The 23,258-nt window shown below is 36.5% G+C and overlaps 1 protein-coding gene across 1 annotated transcript in view; it reads right to left on the bottom strand.

The window, feature by feature from the left end:
- The window catches only part of KCNH7 (potassium voltage-gated channel subfamily H member 7), a 479,156-nt gene that overhangs the window by 69,245 nt on the left and 386,653 nt on the right, over positions 1 to 23,258 (bottom strand). The window contains exon 7 of the mRNA XM_077760989.1: positions 6,851 to 7,276. Coding sequence (XP_077617115.1) covers positions 6,851 to 7,276 — 426 coding nt within the window. The remainder of the gene's footprint in view (positions 1 to 6,850; positions 7,277 to 23,258) is intronic.

The raw sequence follows: 23,258 nt of genomic DNA, 5'->3' as shown, positions 1-23,258 counted from the left end.
TGGATGGCATTGACATCAGGAAGATATTAATGACATAGGCAAGCCTGGTTACTGTTAGTATTCCTTTCTTCAACATTTTTTTAACATTTAAAAAAATTAAATGATTGTTTTGAAGAGGTGAACAATTCTGCTCCTACATCCGCTTTAGTAAAAATGTATATGTCAAACTATCCTCAGCATTGCAAGCATGTATGTGTTATAGCTAAAATAATATAGATGCAAAATTGGTAAAGGTTTCCTTCTTTAGAGTTGAATGTTACAGTAGCTTACCATTTAGAGAAATTGGCAAGGAAGACATTAATGTTTAGCTGGCACTGACAAAATTGTTTTCTCTAAGGTCATCCAAGATGCTGTGATGCATAGTAAACAACATTTTAATAGCTCAGTTAGAATTAAGCAATTACAAAATCGTGATTGTTCTTATATTTAGTTTTAAACACTCCTTCACTTGATTGTTTATATCTTCATTTTGTAGAAGTGTTCACCAATGAGCACTTGAAAGCCGTCTCCTGGACTTCCTCTTTGTCCCAGATAAGGCCACCAGTTCTTGGATATCCAAACAGCAGAATCATTCCTGCCACTTTAAAAAATTCAGGTTTCAAGGCTTTACTTTAGACCTACCAAATATGAATCTCCAAACTTTTTAATAAGATCCACACAAAAATCAGTGCATGGTCCTGATGGAGAAGCACCGATCTAAACCAACCTTTACCACGATTATATCTAATTTATAATTCAATGGATCTCACTTCTTTTTCTTATATTCACATATATATGAATTTTCTAGCTGCTCATGCAGTCCTCAACTTGCCTACATGCCGTCTGTCTTGGATGACTGATAGGTACCTCAAACTTCACATGGTCCAAACAGGACTTTCTACCCCATAATGCACCTTTTTCTCCTTAGGCTCTTCCCATTTGGATAAATGAGGGGACACCTATAAAAGTCACTTAAGTATCCTCCATCCTCCAAAACATTTCAAACAAGAAGAAAGAAACAAGAAAATTTTTGAACCATCATTAATTCTGCTTTTTTCCCCTTACTCCAGCAATATTTAATCCATCAACAAACCCTAACAGCTCTCTTCTACTATTTTTCAAATATATCTACATCTCTTCACCTCTATTGCCACCATGTGGTGCAAACAATTGCTGTTTGTCTCTGCTGCATTATAGCAAAGGCTCTAATGTCATTCCTCTGCTTCTACCCTGACTAAACTTACTGTAAACATCAGCCATGAGGTCTTTAAAACTGTCTGTTATATCATGTTATTCCCACTCAGAATGCTCCACTTGAACCAGAATAAATATCAAATGTCACTGCTCCACGTGATTTGGTCCTTGTCTCTGCATTCTCATTTCTTAGCACTCAACTCCTAACTCACAATGGTTCAGCCCAGCTTCCACTGGCCTTGTTTCTCTTCTAACATGCCAAGCTTGTTCCCCAGTTGGGTCATTTTCACTACTGCCTTCTTCTGCTTGAAAAGCTCTGCATGTGTTTTCATGAGGCTAGTTTCTTTGGATCAAGTCTCAACTCAAATGGCCTCTTCCCAAAGGCCTTTCTTAATTTCCCCATCCAAATTAGCCACCTACTGAAGTCACGCTGCACTACATGGCTATTTCTTGTCAGCTCACAAAGTTCTCAAGAGGAAAAACAAAATAGCCCCTTCCTTCACCATGTGCAACCTTCTCATACTGCCTTTTCCTCCTCCTTTTATTACCAAATTCCAGAAGGAAGGAGTCCTACTCAGTGCCTGTTAATATCTGAAGACACTTCATTTGGCTTGTGGCCAGTATCTGATCCAATTGCTACCAGTGCATACTGAACTGACCCACCCAGTGACCTGTTTTCAGTCTTCATCCTACTTTATATCTTTACAGTACTTGACACCATCTTCTTGAATTCTTCCTTACTTCCTAGTAGAGTGAGGTAGTAGAAATCCTGTCATGCCTTCAGTGGTCTCCAACAACAAAACAATTTTCTGTCCTATATAATTTTTCAATGTCCCACAGTCATTTATAGGCGAAAATGAAATTTACTTACTGAGCTTCAATGCTGGGTTTTACATACAGACAGATATTGACTTCTGTAATTTTAATATTCATGAAAATATCCAGGAATTTAGCTACCATGTAAACTGAGAGATAATGAACTAGTTCAGTTTGGACCTTCATTAACAATTGTTTACTATTTCAGGAAATTACATCTTCAATGATAACAGGTCTTGTAGTATGTGTGTACTGTGTGTATACATCATGGCTGTGCCAGTCTACATTTGTTGTTATCATGGTCATGAGATTTCTAGGTATGTGTAAATGTTAATATATGCATGTATATACATATCTACCTGCATATATGGATGTATACACATAAAAACCTATATAAGCACATACATATCCAACTCTGTGTTAAGATAAAAATAGAAGATAAACCGATAATATTCAGTTTAACGTTGAATTTATTCCTCAAATATGAACTTTATCATTATAACTAAGTACAAGCATCTGATAACTTAATTATATCATTTAACATAGACATATCTGAAGCATTTGTTTATTCAACTAGGTATTTTATGAACAGTTCTTTTATTTCTTCTTTATAATAAGGGTGGGCATTATGTATTATATTTGTGAAATTATCTGTATACAAAGGCTATCTATCTATCACTCTTATTTACCAATCATAAAAGGGGGCATTATAAAACATTTCTTATATTGGTTCTGATAAGACTGGAAACTAACACTTTCTAGCTCTGTGCTTCTAATGGGCCGCTCCCTCTAACTCGCTTGACTATCCTAACCTTTCTACCTGAAAAATTTCTACTGGCAATCAAGAACTCTCCCTTCCATGCTCACATGTCCCCCTGTACATAACACTATGAAAGCATTGATCAGATAGTACCCTTCTGCTTATCTGCTGCTCTCCATTCTAGACTGCAGGCTCTTAGACAGCAGAATCTTGTCTTACTGTTTGTTTGTTTGTTTGTTTTTTGTAAATACAAGGTCTAAGATGTTGGCACACAGTTTGTTCTCAATAAATGCTTATAGAATGAATGAACCCACCTGAACAGAGGCTACCATAATACTTTCTGGGAACGGTGAAATGAATTAAGTCAATTCTCATTCAAATTTGTAAACAAATTACATGCAACTCTAACTGGTAAAGCAGATGAAATTGAGCCAATCCTTACTAGTGGAGGTGGATGGCTCTGAGTCTTATCAGTCTGTCTTCATGTCAACTCTTTTTTTTTAAATTTTTTTAAAATTTATTTTTGAGAGAGAGTTAGAGACAGGATGAACAGGGGAGGGTCAGAGAGAGAGGGAGACACAGAATCCGAAGACAGGCTCCAGGCTCTGATCTAGCTGTCAGCACAGAGCCCAATGCGGGGCTCGAACCCACGAACCGTGAGATCATGACCTGAACTGAAGTTGGATGCTTAACCGACTGAGCCACCCAGGCGCCCCTCTTCATGTCAACTCTTGAGGGCCTCTGAACTTGGGCCAACTCTCTTAGGCACCTCCATGATACTCCAGTTTGAAAAACATTGCAGTGGATAATTCTCCTCAGAGTCACCTCTAGCTTAATGATTTTAGGATTTGTCACTGAATTTGGGGTCAAAAATCCCAAAAAATTTTTTTTTATTCAAAACTCATATGATGAAACTTCCCAAATTAGTTCCTTTGAATATAAGATCTATTTTCTCTGAAAGCATTTTTCTTCTTTTCTTTTGCAAGAAACAAAAATAGATGCTGGATATTTTTAATCCTCTTATTACATGACATTATATACTTTTGGAAAAGTATCATTCTGAAATATCACTATGTACTAAAAAGCCTGATTAAGAGTCCCATTATAGTTATATAATATAGTTTGTAGAAAAGAAGTATCTTCTTTATTACTCTTGAAAAATGTATGAAGTAGTGAAATCCATCCTTGGTCTTACTGTTAACTCTTATAGCTGACTCAGCCCAATAGCTAACACCCTTACCCCTTTCCAGACCCACCTCTGCACTTGCTATCTTTGATGCCCACATACTTCCCTCACAATATGCCCCATGTTCCTGTGCTTTGCAATCCAGTAACTCTCCTCAAAATATTTTCTCTCACATTTCTTCAGTATTCCTAGAGGCAACTAGCTAATCTAATAACTACTATATGATCATAGATACTCAATAAGTATTTGTAGAATAAATGACTAATTATAGTATTTATGTATTACTGTGGTAATGTGCAAGCTTAAAGGAAGACTTTCATTAAGAAACAGAGACTTTAATCCAAAGGTATGGGAAGAAGAGAAGTAATCTTTGGCAAGCACATACTATGTACCTAGTACTGCGTTAATCTTTTCATATATGTTGCTTTATTTTAAAAATCGTAAGAACCTACGTTTCACCATTTTACAGAAAATAAATAAAATCTTAATGAGCCAAGTATCTTGCCAAAATACAGCAAGAAAATGGCAAAAAGGAAAATCAAACTCAGGTCTGTATAAGTCCAAAGCCAGAGCTCTCCATATATCAGATCACATCTTTAAAAAATGAGCACTGGGTGTTATGTGGAAACTAATTTGACAATAAACTATTTGTAAAAAAAAAAAAAATGAGGAATAACTTTGGGAATATGGGGGAAGTGGAGAACTGGCACTGCTTTCTTTGAGGCAAACTTTACCTTTTCCTTGATGCTATATGGGAAAGGTGGTCCGGAGACCATTTTTTTCCAGAGACTTTTTCATCCTATACTAATGTGAATCACAAACATTTTCTCTTGTTTCAGCTCTCTTAAAGTCTTGCCTAAAATAGTGATTATCTAAGTTGCATATGTTAACTTTATTGTTTTCAAGTGAGATAGTAATGAAATTAAACAAATCAAATGTTGCATCCTAGAAATCCTACATTAATGGTCATAATTAGCATATCCAAATACTCACTGGTTTAATTACTATTGTTTAAATCTCATCAGTAAAGCAACTACCCCTAACAATCCTATTTACTTATCTATTTGTTCATCCATTCTTGTATTTCACCAAGTTGAAATTTAGTTTCCTGTTGGTGTACATATTTTAAAGTTTGAAAGAGTGAGATTATATTCTATTATTTATCAATAAGAACTTACTTGGTATAACTACTTGGATCACCCATTGTAAGAAACTCATAAAGATAATTATCTATAAAGAAGTATTTCACTTTCTTGCCTCTTACTTACAACCAAAGTTAGGAGTATCTGACATGAAAAATTTGACTAGTTTAAGAGCAGCTAACTTTCTTTGAGTATTTTTCTCAGAGTTTCACATGCATTATCTCATTAGATCCTCAACTTAATAATAAAGCGATAAAACAATATAAGAGGGGAGGTAATATCATCATCCTTACAGAGGAGAAGAGTCAGGCTTGAGGCCTGTGTGAGGTTTGTAGAATCCAGGAAGAATATATTGCTCCATTGCCTTGCTCTTAACTGTCCAGCGTTTGACAGGTAGGGTCTGTAGGAAAGAATTTACTTCTAAAGCAATTGTTCCTCTTGGCAGAGGAGGATTCCTTACTTGGTCTGGGAGCAAACATCTGCAGGAGGCATTTTTGATATTTGATATCCTCTTGAAAAAAAAGAAAAGATGCGGTTTACCCTGAATTTTAAAAACTCAACACCCTGAGGTCATCTTTTTTTAAAGTTTATTTATTTATTTACTTTGAGAGAGAGAGAGAGAATGACTTGGGGAGGGGAGGGGGGGAGAGAGGGAGAGGGAGAGGGAGGGGGGAGAGAGAGAGAGAGAGAATCCCAAACTGCCAGCATGGGGCCTGAGGCAGGGCTTGAACTCACAAACCGTGAGATCATGACCTGAGCTAAAATCTAGAGTCTGATGCTTAGCCAACTGAACCACTCAAGGGCCCCCACACTGAGGTGATCTTTCTCAAGAATTCCTTTCACATCTTCTGTAAATCCTTCCATGATAGAATCTAGGAAACTTATTTATAATAAAAATTAAAGGCAATTAAGTGGAGGGGACATTAAGAGAACTTAACTTCTGTTGTATCAAAGAACCTTTTGAGAATCTGCTTAACATTATGGACTCTATCCAGAAAATGCACTGTACATGTACTGGTCAGATCACCTTCAAGTTTCCAACTTTATAAGATACTGGGAACACAAGAAGTATTTTCCAACCTAGATATTATTTAAGAGAAAGAGTTTTGAACAAGACATTTCAGAAGATGCCTCTTCTACATAATTTGAGCATAAACCAAGTTCTGACTGTCTCCAACTGCAATTATGAGTTAAGAAAGAACGAGATTTTTCTACCCATGAAGTTAACATGTAGAGATTTTACGCCGTGGAAATGTGTTTGTTATGTGCTATGAAACATTTTTCCTAAAGTTTGTTTTGTTGATTAAAAGAGAAATAGTCTTTAGTATCTCTTAGCAGAAATAGAACTGTGAATTATCTGCAGTGGCAAAACTGTTCCATTGCATTTTATAGTATTTCCAATGAAACGAATTTCATCTCTGAGATATAGGACATTTGTAAAGCAACCACTTGTGGGTGTTTTTGCACTTAAGACAGAGTCACTTTTGTAACTGTGATCTTACAGAAAATAAGATTCTTTTTTTTATAATTTTTTAAAATTTATTTCTAGGAGAGAGAGAGAGAGAGAGACAGCGTGAGCAGGGGAGGGTCAGAGAGAGAGGAAGTGACGGACTCTGAAACAGGCTCCAGGCTCTGAGCTGGCAGTCAGCACAGAGCCCAACGCGGGGCTCGAACCCACGAACTGCGAGATCATGACCTAAGCGAAAGTCGGACGCTTAACCGACTAAGCCAACCAGGTGCCCCCAGAAAATAAGATTCTTAAGCAGCTCTTACCTCATCAGAACCAGATCCAAAAATCAGCAAGTCAAAAGGAATTGCTGCAACCATGTCGATCAGGAACCAGCCTTTGAAGTAATGTATTGCTATTTTGGCCGGATCACTTACCACTTCTTCATTCTGATTTACATATGTTGTTCGGAAGTTTATTAGAATATCTATGATGAACATAATATCCACAATCAAGTCCACCACATTCAAAGGGCTACAAGAATAGCCACATTCTCGTCTCTTCTGTTCTTCTCTGTCGTTGAGGAGAAAGGCTGCAGAGTAGGGCGTGAATATAGCAGTGTATATGACCAACAGCAGAATAAGCCAGTCCCAGACTGCCTTGAAGGGGCTGTAGTGCAGGATTGTAAACTTATTGATGCGTGGTGTCTGCAGTTTATATTCTGGAAGGACATCTGCTCCTAAAGAGAGAACCTGAACACAGAAGAGAAAATTACACACTATATAAAAATGTCATCATTTAATCTCTTAACCTATAAAAATATTGAGGTGATTATACATCTAAATCTATTAGGAAGAATGCATGTAATTGTGAAGTATGTAAGAAAAACACGTACATTTAAAGGAACCCATATAACTCCCCACTACGTTGTATATTTGATCCCAGAAAACTCCATTGGTATTTCTTGTTTTTTTTCTTTTTTAAACGTTTATTTATTATTGAGAGACAGAGAGAGATAGAGCATGTGCATGGGAGGGGCAGACAGAGAGGGAGACACAGAATCTGAAGCAGGCTCCAGGCTTTGAGCTGTCACCACAGAGCCCAACGTGGGGCTCGAATTCAAGAAATGCGAGATCATGACCTGAACCTAAGTCGGACGCTTAACCGACTGAGCCATTCAGGTGCCCCTCCATTGGTATTTCTTGATAAATATGATATGATAAATTTCTTCATAAATATGATTTTCACTGAAAAGTAATGGATACTGCCACTCAGATAGCAAGGAATGGTTACTGGTTCCTTTGGAACATATATACTCAGAAATAAAAATGCATAGCTGTTTTTAGGAAATCATGATCAGAATGATATATGAGTAATTCAGTTTTCAAGGCTTAGAAAGGATTGTCTGTAATGAATAGAAACAGCCCACTTGGATCCAAATTAATATTTAATTCACATATATTTAATTTATAATTAAACCTTGATAAATTAAACTCAACTCATGGAAATCTTTAATTACAACTTTTCCACCTACAATTTGTTTTTAACCTTAGGGGAAAAAGAAACCCCAAAAAGCACATGAGATTAAAACAAACACAAAAGAGTCTTTTTCCTAAAAGGTTGAGAGAATATTTTATAACCTTGGACAAATGTACTGTCACCCAAGCTCCTCTATCACATTTAGAGAATCATGAAAAGCCAATGGTACAAGGAGATGTTCAGAATATCGATCTGGAAATGTTGTAAGATTATTATCACCAAGGGGTACTTAAGCCCTGAGATTTGTTCTACATAACAAAACATTGGGTAAAACAAAATAGCTCATCATTTAGAGTCTCAGTAGATCTGAAAAAATGAGAGCTCAATTTGAATCACAACCGAGTAGAAAAGTTCAAGAATTGATAATTAAAAAATTTTTTAAATGTTTATTTATTTTTGAGAGAGAAAGGGACCGAATGTGAGTGGGGGAAGGGCAGAGAGAAGGGAGACACAGAATCCAAAGCAAGCTCCAGGCCCTGAGCTGTCAGGACAGAGCCTGACATGGGGCTTGAACTCACAGACTGAGAGATTGTGACCTGAGCTGAGGTCAGATGCTTAACCAACTGAGCCACCCAGGTGCCCCCATGAGCTGGTAATTGTAGACTAAGTTTCAAGAACAAAGGTCGAAACAAAAAGGTTATCTAGTTACCTAGAAAATTAATTAGTCTGATTATATGGATTTACAAAAATTAAAATTTTTGATGACTCCACAAATGACAAATAGAGACATGTTTTAGGGGAGCGGTGGGTTATAATCTTCTGTTATGAATATCTCACATACATGCAGTGGCCCTATTTCAGAGTTAATTTCACTAAATACATTTTCTTAGGCTAGATTCTTGTAAATACAGCTAATACATTCTCAGTTTTGCACCATGAACCTCGGGCAATCCCTTACTGGTTAGTCAAAGAGTGTTATTTCCGTGTTCTTGATAATTCTATCCCTGTAGGTTTTAACTTGATTATAACAATATCTGAGGAAAATTTCATTTTTAAATCTTATTTTCATTGTGGTATCTCATCTCATCTTTTTTCTTCACATATAGTTACCATTCTTATTTTAAGAATATTTTTGAGAAGTATAATAACAACCACAAGCGAGGTACAACATGATTCTTAAGTATATCAGAAGAGTTCAGTTAAAATAGGCAAAGATTTTTTAAGACAACAGCTAAACTGATTTAACTCAGTTTAAGAAAATAATAATAAATAAATAATGATAATAATGAACTTAACCATTTTTTCAGTCCAGAGTAAATCTGAACAGGAAATAGGGCTTTATGTTAAGCTATTATGAGAAAGGACAGGAATTAATTATTGGTAAAAAAAGAAATCTAGAAAAAAAGTGATTTCATTGTTTCTGAAAGACTAAAAATCTTAAGAGCCCAAGATCTCCATCTTGATCTTGAGAAATATTTTTGAAAAATCTGTCAGTTGATGAGTGCAAACTGATAAGACTCTAATCCTCTAATAGTATAGAAAATAAGCCTATAACATTTTTGTCTGGAAAGAATGATTAAGGTCTCATTATATAATATCCCTTTCTAAAAAAAAAAATGAAAAGAAAAGAAAGAAAGAAAAAAAGGAAGATTCAGAGTTTAGGAGGTAAAACCCCAAACCTTATTTTGCTTCTCAAAGTCATCTAAAACATGGACCTAGTCTATCTTTTCAGTCCCCTCTCTCAGTAGATTACCTTATGCACTCTGATAAGACTTGGATAAAATTTTTGAACTGTGGAGATCTTACCAAATCCCTAAATTTACAAATCTCTCTCATTAAAAAGGGGCATATAATTATTCAAAGAGAATGCCAAAAGAATTGATTTTTAATGAGAAGGATATTTGTCTGAGTTTTTCCCTGCTTAAGTGACATGCCCCTGATACCAACCTCCCACACAGGGCAGTTTGAATGCTTGTTTCAGCAGAAGTCTAAGTTAGAAGGCATTCAACACAATGGAGCATCCCCTGAGAAGTGAAAACTGTGCATGGAGCCCTTTCCATCCCCCACATGCAAGCATTCCTTTAACAGTTAGATAACCACTGTGCTAAGGGCTGGAGATTGAAAAATGGGGAAGATACTGTCCTTGACATCACAGAGTTTATGTTCTACTGGGAGAAAAAGACATGCAGGAAAATGGGAGCCCTGCGGGGGTTCCCCTTGGTTCATTATTGGGGTTGGCAGTGGTGCTGATGAAAGGGGTCTCCATGGAAGACTTTGAGGGAAGGATGTCTCTTGAACTGAGACTTCAAGTGGGAAGAAGAAAAGAATGCAACTGGGGAATGAGGATATTGTCAAGGGAAGAATATTACAGGTAGAGGAAACAGAATGAACAAAGGTAGGGAAGCACAAAATGATGTGTTGTGTGTTGAGGAATTATAAGCTGCCTTACGCTGCTGATGGATAAAAGGCAAGGGAAACTGGTGGGGATGGCAGTGGAGAGAGACAGTGATAGGCTGTGGCAGATCTAATGTATTAGGGATCTCTGGCTTTCTCCTATAGGTCAGAGTTTCTCACCCTTGAATAAAATACAGACTCCTTTTAAGGAAAAGATACTCATTGCAGAATCTCCATGGTAATTGATATTATTTTTATTTATAATGTTAAGGAAATACATGCAAAAATAAAGCAAAGCTAAAACTTCTTATGTTTATATCTCTTAATATGACTGTTGTGGGTTGAACTGTGATTCCCAGAAAGGCATGCTGAAGTCCTAATCACCAGTACCTGTGAATATGACCTTAGTTGAAAATAGCGTTCTTGTAGATGTAATCAAGGGAAGATGAAGTCATAGTGGATTGGGGTAGACCTTGATGCAATAACTGTTATCCTTATAAAAAGAGGAAAATTTGGGAACAGAGACACAAAGAAACATAGGGATGATGCCATGTGACAAAGGAGGAAAATATCACTGCAAGCCAAGGAGCACAAGGATTGGTGGTAGCCCCCAGGACCTGGAAGAGAAGCATGGAACATATTTTCTCCCAGAGCCCCTAGGAGGAACCAACCTTGTCAACATCTTGATTTTGAAATCTGAGCCCCTAGAATTGTGAGAGAATAACTTCTGTTGTTTTAAGAAATCCATTTTGTGGTGTTTTGCTATGGCAGCTCTAGAATACTAATACAATGACAAAAAAATGACAATAAATGAATTACAACATATTTGCAAACCAGTGAATTCAAACTATCATCATTAATGGAATATTTGACATATCTGTAAGTCAAAAATTATTGACATTTGGCTACTGTGTGGGGTTTGATCTAATAGGTAAAATATTTTTCTCTATTATTAACCTCAATGCCTTTATATCAAGTATGTTGACAAAATACTTCAAAGATTAGGGGTCTGGGTGGCTCAGTCAACTGTCTGACTCTTGATTTCAGCTCAGGTCATAATTTCATGGTTGTGAGATTGAGCCTAACGTTGTGCGCCATGCTGACAGCAAGAGCCTGCTTGGGATTCTCTTTCTCTCTCTCTCTCTCCCTCCCTCCCTCAATATAAATAAATAAACAAAAAATGCTTCAAAGATTTTACTGCTATTTTCAGGTAATCTGATCTAACTCTTAATTCAAATTTTGCTCCTACTAGGCTTCAAAAGCCCATTTAAATTGTGTTCCTTGACACTATATAAAAGTCTTTGTTTACTTGAAGTTCAGTTTTGCTTTAGGGCATTATTGAATTTTAAGTTCAGTGATTATCTAATCAAATGATTTTTGGAATTGGCTTCAGAAAGTTAATCCATTTGTTATATTTCAATATACCTATTGATAGCAAACCATTAAAATTTGTTAAATATAGGAATGAAGTGTGTTCTGACAATGCATTTGCAGTAATTGATATGGTACCAAATTATATGGTACAAATTCTTTTGATTTCTACATGGGTATGCCTGTGTTACATAATCATTCAATTCTCTCATGAATTCTACTAGCCAATCACCTCAAAACTTATTTATAGAGCATATTTTAGCACCATGAGGTCTCATTATAAATCCAAATGTGGTCATAGGCACCGAAGTCAGGTAGCACTTTTGTTATTAAGTGATTATCTTACTGAGTCAGATTATTTTGTTGTTTTGAGCTTTCACCAACATACACAAATTTTTAAGATTTTCTGGAAGAACTTATGGCCCTTTGATAATATTCTTTTCCGTGAATATTGGTTTGAGAATTGTTAAAAGTTAGCAGACAGAGAAGGCAAGGTGACCAAATCTAGTTTTAGATTAAAGCATCTGTTTCTCTGTGGTTTCAATGAGTTTTATTATAGCCAATCATAGTGATACAAATCTATGAATGATAACCCATTTATGGAATAAGGCAAAGAGCTCTAGACTTTATTTTATTTTCAAATTTTATTTAAATTCTAGTTAGTTAATATATAGTGTAATATTGGTTTCAGGAGTAGAATTTAGTGATTCATCACTTACACGTGACTTCAGTGCTCAACACAAGTGCCTTTCTTCATCCCTATTGCCCTTTTAGCCCTTCTCCCAGCCACCTCTCCTTCATCAGCCCTCAGTTTGTTCTCTATAGTTAAGAGTCTCTTATGGTTTGCTTTCCTCTTTTTCCTCCCTTTCCTCTATGTTCATCTGTTTTATTTCTTAAATTTCACATATAAGTGAAATCATATGGTATTTGTCTTTCTCTGACTGACTTATTCTGCTCAGCATAATAGACTCTAGCTCCATCTATGTTGTTGCAAATGACAAGATTTCATGCTTCTGATGGAGTAATAGTCCACTGTGGATATATATATATACACACACACACACACACACATCTCACATATATATATATGTGGATATATATGTATATATGTGTGGATATATCCACACATACATATCCACACATATATACATATATATACACACACATATAGCTCACATCTATCTATCTGTCTATCTATCTATCTATCTATCTATCTATCTATCTATCTATCTATCATCTATCTATCATCTGTCTATATCACATCTTCTTTATCCATTCATTAGTTGATGGACATTTGAAGAGCCCTAGACTTTAAATGTGAAGACCTGGGTTTTAATTCCAGATACATTTTTTTCTCATAAGTAATTTAATCTCTCTAGATGTAGTTTTTTTTTTTTGTTTTGTCTTGTTTTTTTTGTTTTTTTTTTTGTTTTTTTTAGTTTGTGTGATAGAGATAGAATCTTTGCTTGAATCACCTCTCTATACAGAGCTACGATATCACATTAGGTGATTTCCATAAAAGTGGTTCACAAGATGGAAAGTATTCACATAAAGTAATTTCATTATTTTTTAGAATTCTAGGGTTACTTATTTAAATCAACTATGATTTAAATCAACTATGAACACTGACTGGACATTGATACTATTCAGGAAGTGTTCAATTATCTAGTCACTAGAACAAACTAAACCAAAACATAATGGCTTCTTATTCATGATTCTATGGATGAGAAATTTAGGCTGGGCTCAGTTGGGCCACTCTTCTGCACCCTAACAGTGTCATTTGGGGTCAGTCAATGATGTTTAGTTGGTGGTTGAGCTGGTGTAGAGAATCCAGAAAGTCTTCACTGATATTTCTAGCACCTTGGTGGGGATAGTTGTAAGGCTGGTCTCATAAAATATGTTGACACAGCTGGGTCTCTCTTTTTCTAGATAAATATAGATAAATATAATCTAAAGACATATATTGATTTATCTATATATAGACTCTGTATATATATATAGTTTTTAGAGAAACTATGTGTACATAGAGTTATGTAGAGAAATATATAGTATAAAGATCGTACATATATGTGTGTGTAAAACATATATATGTATATATACATAGAGAGACATTTACATATACATAGAGATACAGTTTTTATAAAAATTATATATAATTTCTCCATATAGTCCCTTTTCATGGAACTTTTCCTTATGGTCTCTGCAGCAGGGTAGTAAGACATCTATGTGGAGGTTCAGTACTTCCAAGGGAGAAATAGAAACATCCACTCCTCTTAAAGTCAAGGTCCAGGTATACTACAGCATCATTTTTGCCATATTCTATTGACCAAAGCTGTCACAGGCCAGCCTAGATTCAAGAATATGGGAGAGTAGCCTTTACTTTTTGATAGAAGAATAGCATATGTGCAGAAGGGAAGGAATAAATTATGATCATCATGAAAATGAGCTGTCAAAGGTATTATTGACAACTGTTTTTAGATGTGATAATATTGTAGCTATTTTTTAATAGTATTTACTTTTTAGGGGTACATAGTGAAATACTTATGGATAACGCACATTTGGGAGTTTGCTTTAATATATGGAATAACTGGGGCTTTAATATATGGAATAACATTCCAAGACCCCTAGTGGATGCCTGAAACTACAGATGGTACTGAACTCAACACACACACACACACACACACACACACACATATATATTATATAATGTTTTTTCTTATACATACACACTTAGGATAAAGTTTAAGTTTAATTTATAAATTAGGAACAATAAGAGATTAACAAGAGTAACTAACAATAAAATAGAACTGTTATAACAATATGCTGTAATGATAGTTATGTGAATATGGTCTCTCTCTTTCCCCAAATATCTTGTTGTAGTCTACTGACTTTCTTCTAATGAGATAATAAAATGTCTATGTGATTAGATGAAGTGAGATGTATGATACAGGCATTGTGACATAACATTAGGCTACCATTGATCTTTTGTGGTAATCAGACAGAGGATCATCTGCTTCCAAATTATGGTTGACCATGAGTAACTGAAACTGCAGAAAGCAAAGCTGCAGATAATGGGGGATGATTGTAAGCCAGAGAGAAGGAATGGAAGGCAGAGAGAAAGTCTGGTTATATGCAGAGACATTAGCCATATGCTGTTTCTGAAATTAGGGGATGGGCATATAGTACTCTTTTTATTTTCATAATATGTCTACATTTTGTCACAATAATAAAAATTTACAAAAAAAAAAAAAAAAGGATTTAGAAATCCTGCCAGAAAAGCCTAAGGTAATTTGAGGATGTAGTTTCCTGATGGAAAAAAAGAACTGGGTCTGCACAAATCACAAGGGCTCACTCCTATGAGAATTGAGTTGGTTCCTTGTTGGGTAAGCTTGGATTGCTGTTTTTTACAACAGAATGTTTAATTTGCTCTCCGCACATCTCATTCATATTATGTTGACCTCCATCCAGCCACACAGACTACACACAAGCCAACTTCGCCAACCTTGAAATGTTTGCCTTTAAAGTCCCATTGAATTGGTGGCTCAGACAGATCATGTTACAAGAAGATAGCTGCTAAGTCTGCAGATGCTCTTTCCTCTGAGTATACTTGGCTACATCGCTCATTAAGTTAGATTAAAATACAGCCACTTCTCAGAGACTCATTGGGTTAGACCTCTTCTTGAAATACTTTTACTTTATTAACATTTCATATTCAAACTTCCAGCTTTCATTCTGGATTGGCATATGTATGCTTTTGCATCTTTCCTCCTTAAAGCTGCCACTAAATGCAAAATTTACGTTAGTTAATGTTATTTTGGTAAACATTTGCATTACATAATCCTTTTATAATCCATTTTTAGGAAATAATTGGTCTTTCTTGAGAAATCAAATGGTTTAATGTCTTTTTTGTTTAAAAAACATGACAATAAGGGTTCTTTCATTAATTATAGTTTCCATTTGCCTTCTTGCAGAAAACTATGAGTTTAAAATTTCAGTACAGGGGTGCCTGGGAAGCTTGTTTAGTTAAGCCTCTGGCTCTTTATTTTGGCTTAGGTCGTGATCTCAAGGTTTGTGAGTTGGGGCCCTGTGTCAGCTCTGCGCCATCTCTGTCTCTCTCCTTCTCTCTCTACCCTTCTCTCTCTTTCTCAGGAAGAATAATATAATAATATAATGTCACTTCATGCTTCTTTGGGAATAGGATATATATATATATATATAAATTATAAGTCACAAGTAAGTTAATACTAATCATGAAAGTGCTTTAGAGCCATTATGTTGGAAATGAAATAGAAGGCAGGCAAATAATTTGTTTTAAAACTGTGAATAGGATTCTAAGGTGCCAATGATTGAATAGACACAGGCTGCTACACAATCTAGTACGTTCCCTTAAGAGAGCCAACTTCTCCCACACATTTGAGAAATAACATACTTTAGAAATATAAAACATGATTAATTGAACTATTATAAGGAGTTTCTTTTTAAGAGTGAAACAAAAAAGAAGGGGGGAAAAGCCCCCTCACTATATAAAAAGGGGAACTCCACAGTCTCCAGAAAGACACTTCTATTTTCTCTTTCCTGAACCCACCAATTAAATGTACAGTTTAACACAGACTAAAATATGGTTTTCCTTACCAAATCCAGTTTTTCTTCTTGCTTGCACATTGCTATTTGTTTAACCTGTTAACAGTTAAGTGTTATATAAAACCAAAATCTTTATACGGAATAGCACTATTTATTCAATGAAGATCTACTGCGAGGATTGTGTGCGAATACCAGGATTAATAACTACTCTTCCCTTTTGAAAAGTGCGATAGGGAACGATTAAGCTTTCCAAAAGATTATACAGTACTTTGGGCAGCTGTTCCATGCCATGCTGCGGTATTGGTAGAGATTGCTCGTCTGTTATTTATCCTTTACTCGGGACTCGCAGTTAACTAATAGGCTAGCTGTATTTTTATCTATCGGAAAAAGTAGTAACAAAATGAATCAGATAGATAAGATAGCATCAGGAAAAGATTTAAATTCCCCAGGCTTTTGAGCTGATGATTTAACAAGTCCAGCAAAATCTGAGTAATTTTCCTTAAGACAGGCGGCCCCACTGATGATCACCCAAATATTTAACTTAAGAGATGAAAAAGATTCGCACAATAAAATCTGTCGCATAGGAAGTTTTTTAAACAAATAAAATATTAAATTTAGGCAGTGGAAACACTGCAGTTGCTCATTTTCAAGTGATTTTCTAAGGCTTAGATCAAAGTAGACATTTTATGATTTGTGCCTATGCACGCATGTATACGTTTGCATGTATATCTGGCTGTGTCAGATGACAGTATGATTTTGTAAAAATCAGAGTCATGTAGGCTCAGTTAAATGCTAGGATTAGTGTTTTGTTTTGTGTGTAGTATATGTGTCAATACAAAAAAATATCTGCTGCTCAAAATTTCTGACTCAATATAAGAAATAGGTTAGATAGTATCTTAAACATTTATAATATTCACAAATTACTGCACACATATGTATATTAAAAATTGCAGATACTTTCAGAGCTATAAGCTCTTAGCCCTCACACCAATGGCCAGCTGGACACGGCCTCGGTTTTGACACCCTGCTCTTGTACTAGGCCGATCTGGGGAGCTCATGTTACTGCCTTTTTGCTGATACCAGATGCTTTCTGGCCTAAGTTTGCTTCCTTACTTCCTCTCTCATTTTTCCTTTCTCATGGAAAATTCACACATGCACTCTTCTCTCTATTTCTTTTATCTTTATTTTTAAATGGATCTACTTTAAAGAAAAGGAGCACGTAGCACACTAGCATAAGGAAATCTTTCACAAATGCTTTTCAAAAACACAGATAACTAAGAGACAGGCTTACAGATGGGAGAGAGAAATACAGAGTTTAGCGAGGATACTTGGAGGTAGACGTGCAGGGTGCCAATAGGAGAATATACCTGGAAGATAGAAAGTCTAGGACAGAAACCTCAAGGGGGTGGAGCTCAACATTTCATCCTGGATAGGCAGTGGCTGAAAGTGGATTCATTTGCCAAGAGAGTTATAAAAAGAGTAAGAATCGACTGAGAATAACTAAAATGTGGGATAGAGAAAAGGCATAGCCAGCATTTCTGAGGCTTAGCATGGTACCTGGAAAACATACATAGTACGTATGCCAAAGAGTAGTTGAGTGGACATGTCTGTAGCTGTGTAGTTGAGAGAGAGAGAGAGAGAGAGAATGGAGATGGCAATATGGAAAATACATGAGAGAAATGGGATTATGGTAGAGACAGCTGCTGTGCACCAAAATTTGTTGTTCTTCCTTCCATAGAATAGAGCTGTTGCTGCTAGAATGTGTCTGGTTAGCCCCAAAACGACATTACCCAATCCTATTTGAATGTAGGTATGTGCATGTGTCTGAAGAATAGCACTTCTTGGCCAAAGCTTTTAAGAAGCAGGTGTGTCTTTCCTGCTGTCTCTTTTTCCTTCCACTCAATAAGCACAGATGGTTCCCAGGCCTCAGGTTCTTAAATCAAGTGGAATGGTGGAGATTTCAAATTTAGGAAACTTTGTCACCAAATAACCAAGAGAAAGAAAGTCACTCATTGCATAGAATACCAGCTTCTGCTATTGCTTGGGCATGAACTATAATACTGGGTAAACCACAGCAATATGGGGGTTTATTAGTTCCAGCAGCTAGCATTACCTTACTACTTGGATGTTTTTCTTGGAATATGCTGCAGAGATTAACACAGACTCCCGAGACAATGCCTTCTCATTTTATCACTGCTTTGTCTTTGAGAAAGAGGACAGTTAATATCAAATATCTTTCACATTAGTTACCAGGCTCAGTACTGAATTATAGCATTCAATTCTCTCAACAACTCTTTTAGATAAGCATAATTATCTCCATTTTTATAGGGTAAGAAACTGACTCAGAAAGACTACATAACTTGAGTTCTCAGAGCCAACTATAATATTATCAGTCATAATATTCCCTAACTTTACTGAATGTCTATTGTTTACTGAAAATGATATGGGCATTATCCCTTTTAAATGTCACAGTTGTAGGTATTTATTGTGGGTTGAACTGCATCCCCACCAAAAGGTACACTCAAGTCTTAACCCCCAGTACCTGTGCATGTGACTTTTTTTGGCTATAGGGTCTTTGCAGATATTATCAATCAAGTTAAGATGAAGTCACACTGGATTGATTTGGGGCCTAATCCTAGGTGACTTGTGCCTTTATGAGCAGAGGGAATAGACCATAGAAACAGATCCACAGGGAGAACATCATGTGGCAATGGAGGCAGAGATTGGAGTGATGTACCTATAAACCAAGGAACCCCAAGACTGTCAGCAACACAGAAGCTAAGAGAAAGGGATGGAACAGGTTTTTCCCTAGTTTTCAGAGAGCGAGAACCTTCCTCTGCTCCTAACACCTTGATTTCACTTTGAGCTTCCAGAAAAGTAAAGTGAATAAATATCTATTATTTGAAGCCACCTAGTTAGTGGCATTTTGTATGACAGCACAGAAAACTAAGACAGTGCTATTGTCTATTTCACTCTACGGACGTGAATACTGAGGTTAGCTAAGTATTCAAGTCAACCAAGGCTGTCTGGTTCCACAGTGCCTATGTTTTTATCTAAGCAGTATACCAATATTTAATTTATTTTTTCATGGGAATAAAGTCTGCATTTTGCCACCATAAATACTGTTTCCAGAAGAAGAAATTATTTTATAAGGGCCTGTGTGAATGTTTTCATAGTTATCAAATACTTTCTTAAATCTTAATAACCTGTGACAAAATAGTAAATAAAGAGGCTCCTGTAGAACCACTTCTTGTCAAGAGCCTAAATGCCACTTGTTTGGATGGATATACATGTGTAGGACATAGAAAACAAACACAAACAAACAAACAGAAATGTTAGATGGCCATGATGGGCACCAAAAATAAAAACAAAGACAGTTTCCATTAATTAGTAATCCATAACCTGTCAAATATTGTTGAACAGGCCAGACTCTGGACTGAAATAGCCCTGTTACATATCCTAGCTCTGCCATGGCCATTTAAAAACTCATCCTGAGGGGGGACTTGGGTGGCTCAGTTGGTTAAGTGTCCAACTCTTGGTTTTGGCTCAGGTCATGGTCTCATGGTTTTGGTGCAGAGCCTGCTAGGGATTCTCTCTCTCCCCTTCTCTCTCCCTCTCCTTCACTAGTGCTGTCTCTGTTCTTTCGAAATAAATAAATAAGCTTGATAAAAATAAACATAAAAAAATAAAAAATCTCCTGAGTGTCAGATTCTTTAGCAGCAAAATAGGACAGCAATATCTTCCTCACAGGCAATTGCACAATAAGTAATATAACAAATGCATAAATTTCCACAAATAATTCCTGTCTCACAATAAACATCAAATAAGTATTACTGTTATAATTTTCAGTGTATTTAGCTTGAACAACTCAAAATTTAATTATATATAACATTCAATGCCAATTGTAGTTATTGACTGAACCAAGTTCTCTGAGGTGACCCTTGAAGAAGTCAATTATGCAAAGATAGAGACAGCAGAAGACAGATGGTTAGGCCTCTTGATTACGTGTGTTTGCTGGTAAGATAACAATTTTTCTTTGTTTATGAACAACTCAATTATGTTGTATTGACCCGTGGGCCATGTTTAAAGCGGTAATTTAGGAAATCATCTACTTTTTAAAAAGACCTCAAACACTTTGAAAGGACCCAGTTCAACCAAATGAAATGATATTATTTTCTCACAGAAGGATGTGTCCTAGACGTAGAAAGCATTTAGTTGATTTGGTTGGAATGCCTTTCATAAAGAATTGAACATCTGATGGGTGGTTGGTGAAAATTATTTTTGAGCATCTTTGAAGGGTGTATGGATTTCTCTATTTTACTACAAATAATGGAATGCTATGTCTTAAATATGAATTCAGTAAGTATTTATGGAATCACTGTCAGTTTTTAAATTTGAGTATTCTTCCCAAGGATCCTATAGAAGTGATATACACAACAAAATCAGTAAGATGATCTCTGAGATTCTATAATTCTGTTATTTTTCTTACCTAACAGATTGTTTACCCTGTTACACTAAATTAGTGTGATTTTACTGTGTCTGCATCATCTTCAGGTCAAGGATTAATGTATTTAAGGAAAGCATTGGAAACCCTCTCCACAAACATTTCAGGGTGATAGAGAAATGTAAATGTGTATGTATGTGTGAGGATAAGCACATTAGTATCTAGCATCGTGTATTATCCTGAGATGTATAGATGCGCTTTGGTGAACTCCTTACAATTATCCAAAAAATATGAGATATGTGATGCTGTTTATATCTCAGGGAATATGTGTTCACATCTTTTATCAGATTTTCAGGCATTTATGACCTACAAGTAGTTATAAACTCCCTGGCATAGGTCATGAACGTTTATGGGTCTCTGAATGTCTTAGGAACACAAACATATTTATAATCATCAAGTGAAAGAAGGAGACATGAAAAGAGAGGGAAAAAGGTAAGAATGAGAAATATTTAGAGAAAAAATGAAGCATAAGGTAATGGCAGTGGCACTAATAGGAAATGTGCTCAAAGCTACAGTGAAGACAAAGATGATATCTTGACTGAGGCACTGTGAGCTTGTTTCTCCATTACTGATAGAAATTCTCTGAGTGTTTACAGGGTGAATGGTCTGTTAATTCTCAAGCATGTGCTTTGCCTTCAAATAACTTGGCTTCAAGGAAGTTTCTCGTTCCTGCTAAATTTTCAAATGAGGAATGTCTTCCTGTCCTGGACTGAGTCCATTCAGTTACTAAGCAGCCTGAGCAAGTGTGACATGCCTACCAAATTTGTAGGTGAGAGTCTTCCTTGGTTGGGCCATGTCTGTTGATGAAGTGGTACTATCTTGCTGCCGTGCTAAGACAGGCAGGGGTCAGTGATGTGACACTGCCCCCTGCCTTGCTGAATGCAAGTGAAGGCAGCTGTAGCAGTCCTTCCCTCCCTGGCTGGGGCATCCTCCTACGCCCAGCCTAAAGCTGGTGGGCTTGTTTAGACAAAACACCTGCTGCCTTCCTAAAGCCAAACGGCCTGCACAGTCAAGACATTTTCTCTGCTGCCTTTCTGAAGCCTGTGAGGATGCCCTGCCCTCTACAGCTGCCTTGTTAAAGCCAGTGGGTATCTGCAATCTACACAGGGGACTCCCCTTGATCTCGCCTGGCCCTGGTGGCCAAAGGGGATGGTGTTCCTGAACTCCACAGGAATATAACAATTGGAAAAACAGTTTTTAGCAGGCCGCCATCCTCAGGGCACTGCATTGACAGCTGACTGAAATATAATCCTCATCTTCCTGTAAAAAAGGCCTACTTACTTAGCCTGAAGCTTCCACCTGAGGGACAGTTTTCAGGTTTCCCCCATACCTAAAAGCTACAGAGGTTCTCCCAAGGAACATAAACAGGGAGACACCATTCTTATATACCCCTTGGCCTCATTACCACTTGACATGACCTCCCTGAAAGGAGCTTTTATGCTTGTAGAGCCCCGATTTTTGCAACTATCATCCAGGGCACACATCCAGAGTTCTTGGTCTGAAGGTTGGCAAGGATTATGATTGCAGCCCCACAGGACTGTGTATATTCACATACTTCAAAATCTGCTGTCTGTGACTCAGGCTTCCAATCAGCCGGAAGCTGGGTGCTAAGTGATATTCCTCCTCTTAGATCACTGACAGGTGTTGAAACACCCTCAATACAACAGAGGCATATCAAGAATAAATCAAACAGTTTAGAGGTTTGAAAGACAAGGTGAGGGAAAGACTGAATGAGAAGTTTCATTACCTACACAAGGCCACTCCTTCAAGGCTGAGGGAGGTAGCTGTTTTGCCCAATACAGAGAAACAAATAAAGGGTCCAGCTAAATGAGGAAACAAAGAAATATGTTCCAAAAAAAAAAAAAAGAGAGAGAGAGAGAGTGAGAGAACAAGATAAAACTTCAGAAAAGGATCTTAATGATATGAAAATAAGTAATCTACCTGGTAAAGAATTCAAAGTAATGGTCATAAATATGCTCAGCAAACTCAGGAGAAGAATGGACGAACACAGTGAGAACTTCACAAAAAGAAAATATAAGAAAGTATCAAACAGAAATCACTAGATAAGGAATGCAGTAACTGAACTAAAAATTACCACAGAAGTGCTCAACAGCAGACTGGATGGAGAAGTTAGGCAGATAAGTGAGCTGGAAAAAGATGCAATGCAACTCACCCAGACACAGCAGGAAAAAGAAAAAAAAAAGAATTAAAAAAATGAAGATAATAAGGGACCTATAGGACAACATCAAGTAAAATAAAATTGATATTGTCAGGATCCAAGAAGAAGAGAGAGATAAAGGGACATAAAATCTATTTGAAGAAATAATGGTTGAGAAGTCCCTTAACCCAGGAAACAAAACTAACATTCAGGTCCAGGAAGCACAGAGTTCCAAATAAGATGAGCT

The sequence above is a fragment of the Crocuta crocuta genome, unplaced genomic scaffold (genome assembly GCF_008692635.1).
Source record: "Crocuta crocuta isolate KB4526 unplaced genomic scaffold, BGI_CrCroc_1.0 scaffold153, whole genome shotgun sequence".
NCBI classification, from domain to species: domain Eukaryota; kingdom Metazoa; phylum Chordata; class Mammalia; order Carnivora; family Hyaenidae; genus Crocuta; species Crocuta crocuta.
The sequence above is the reverse complement of the archived record's forward strand: the minus strand, read 5'-3'. Positions and strand labels throughout refer to the sequence as shown.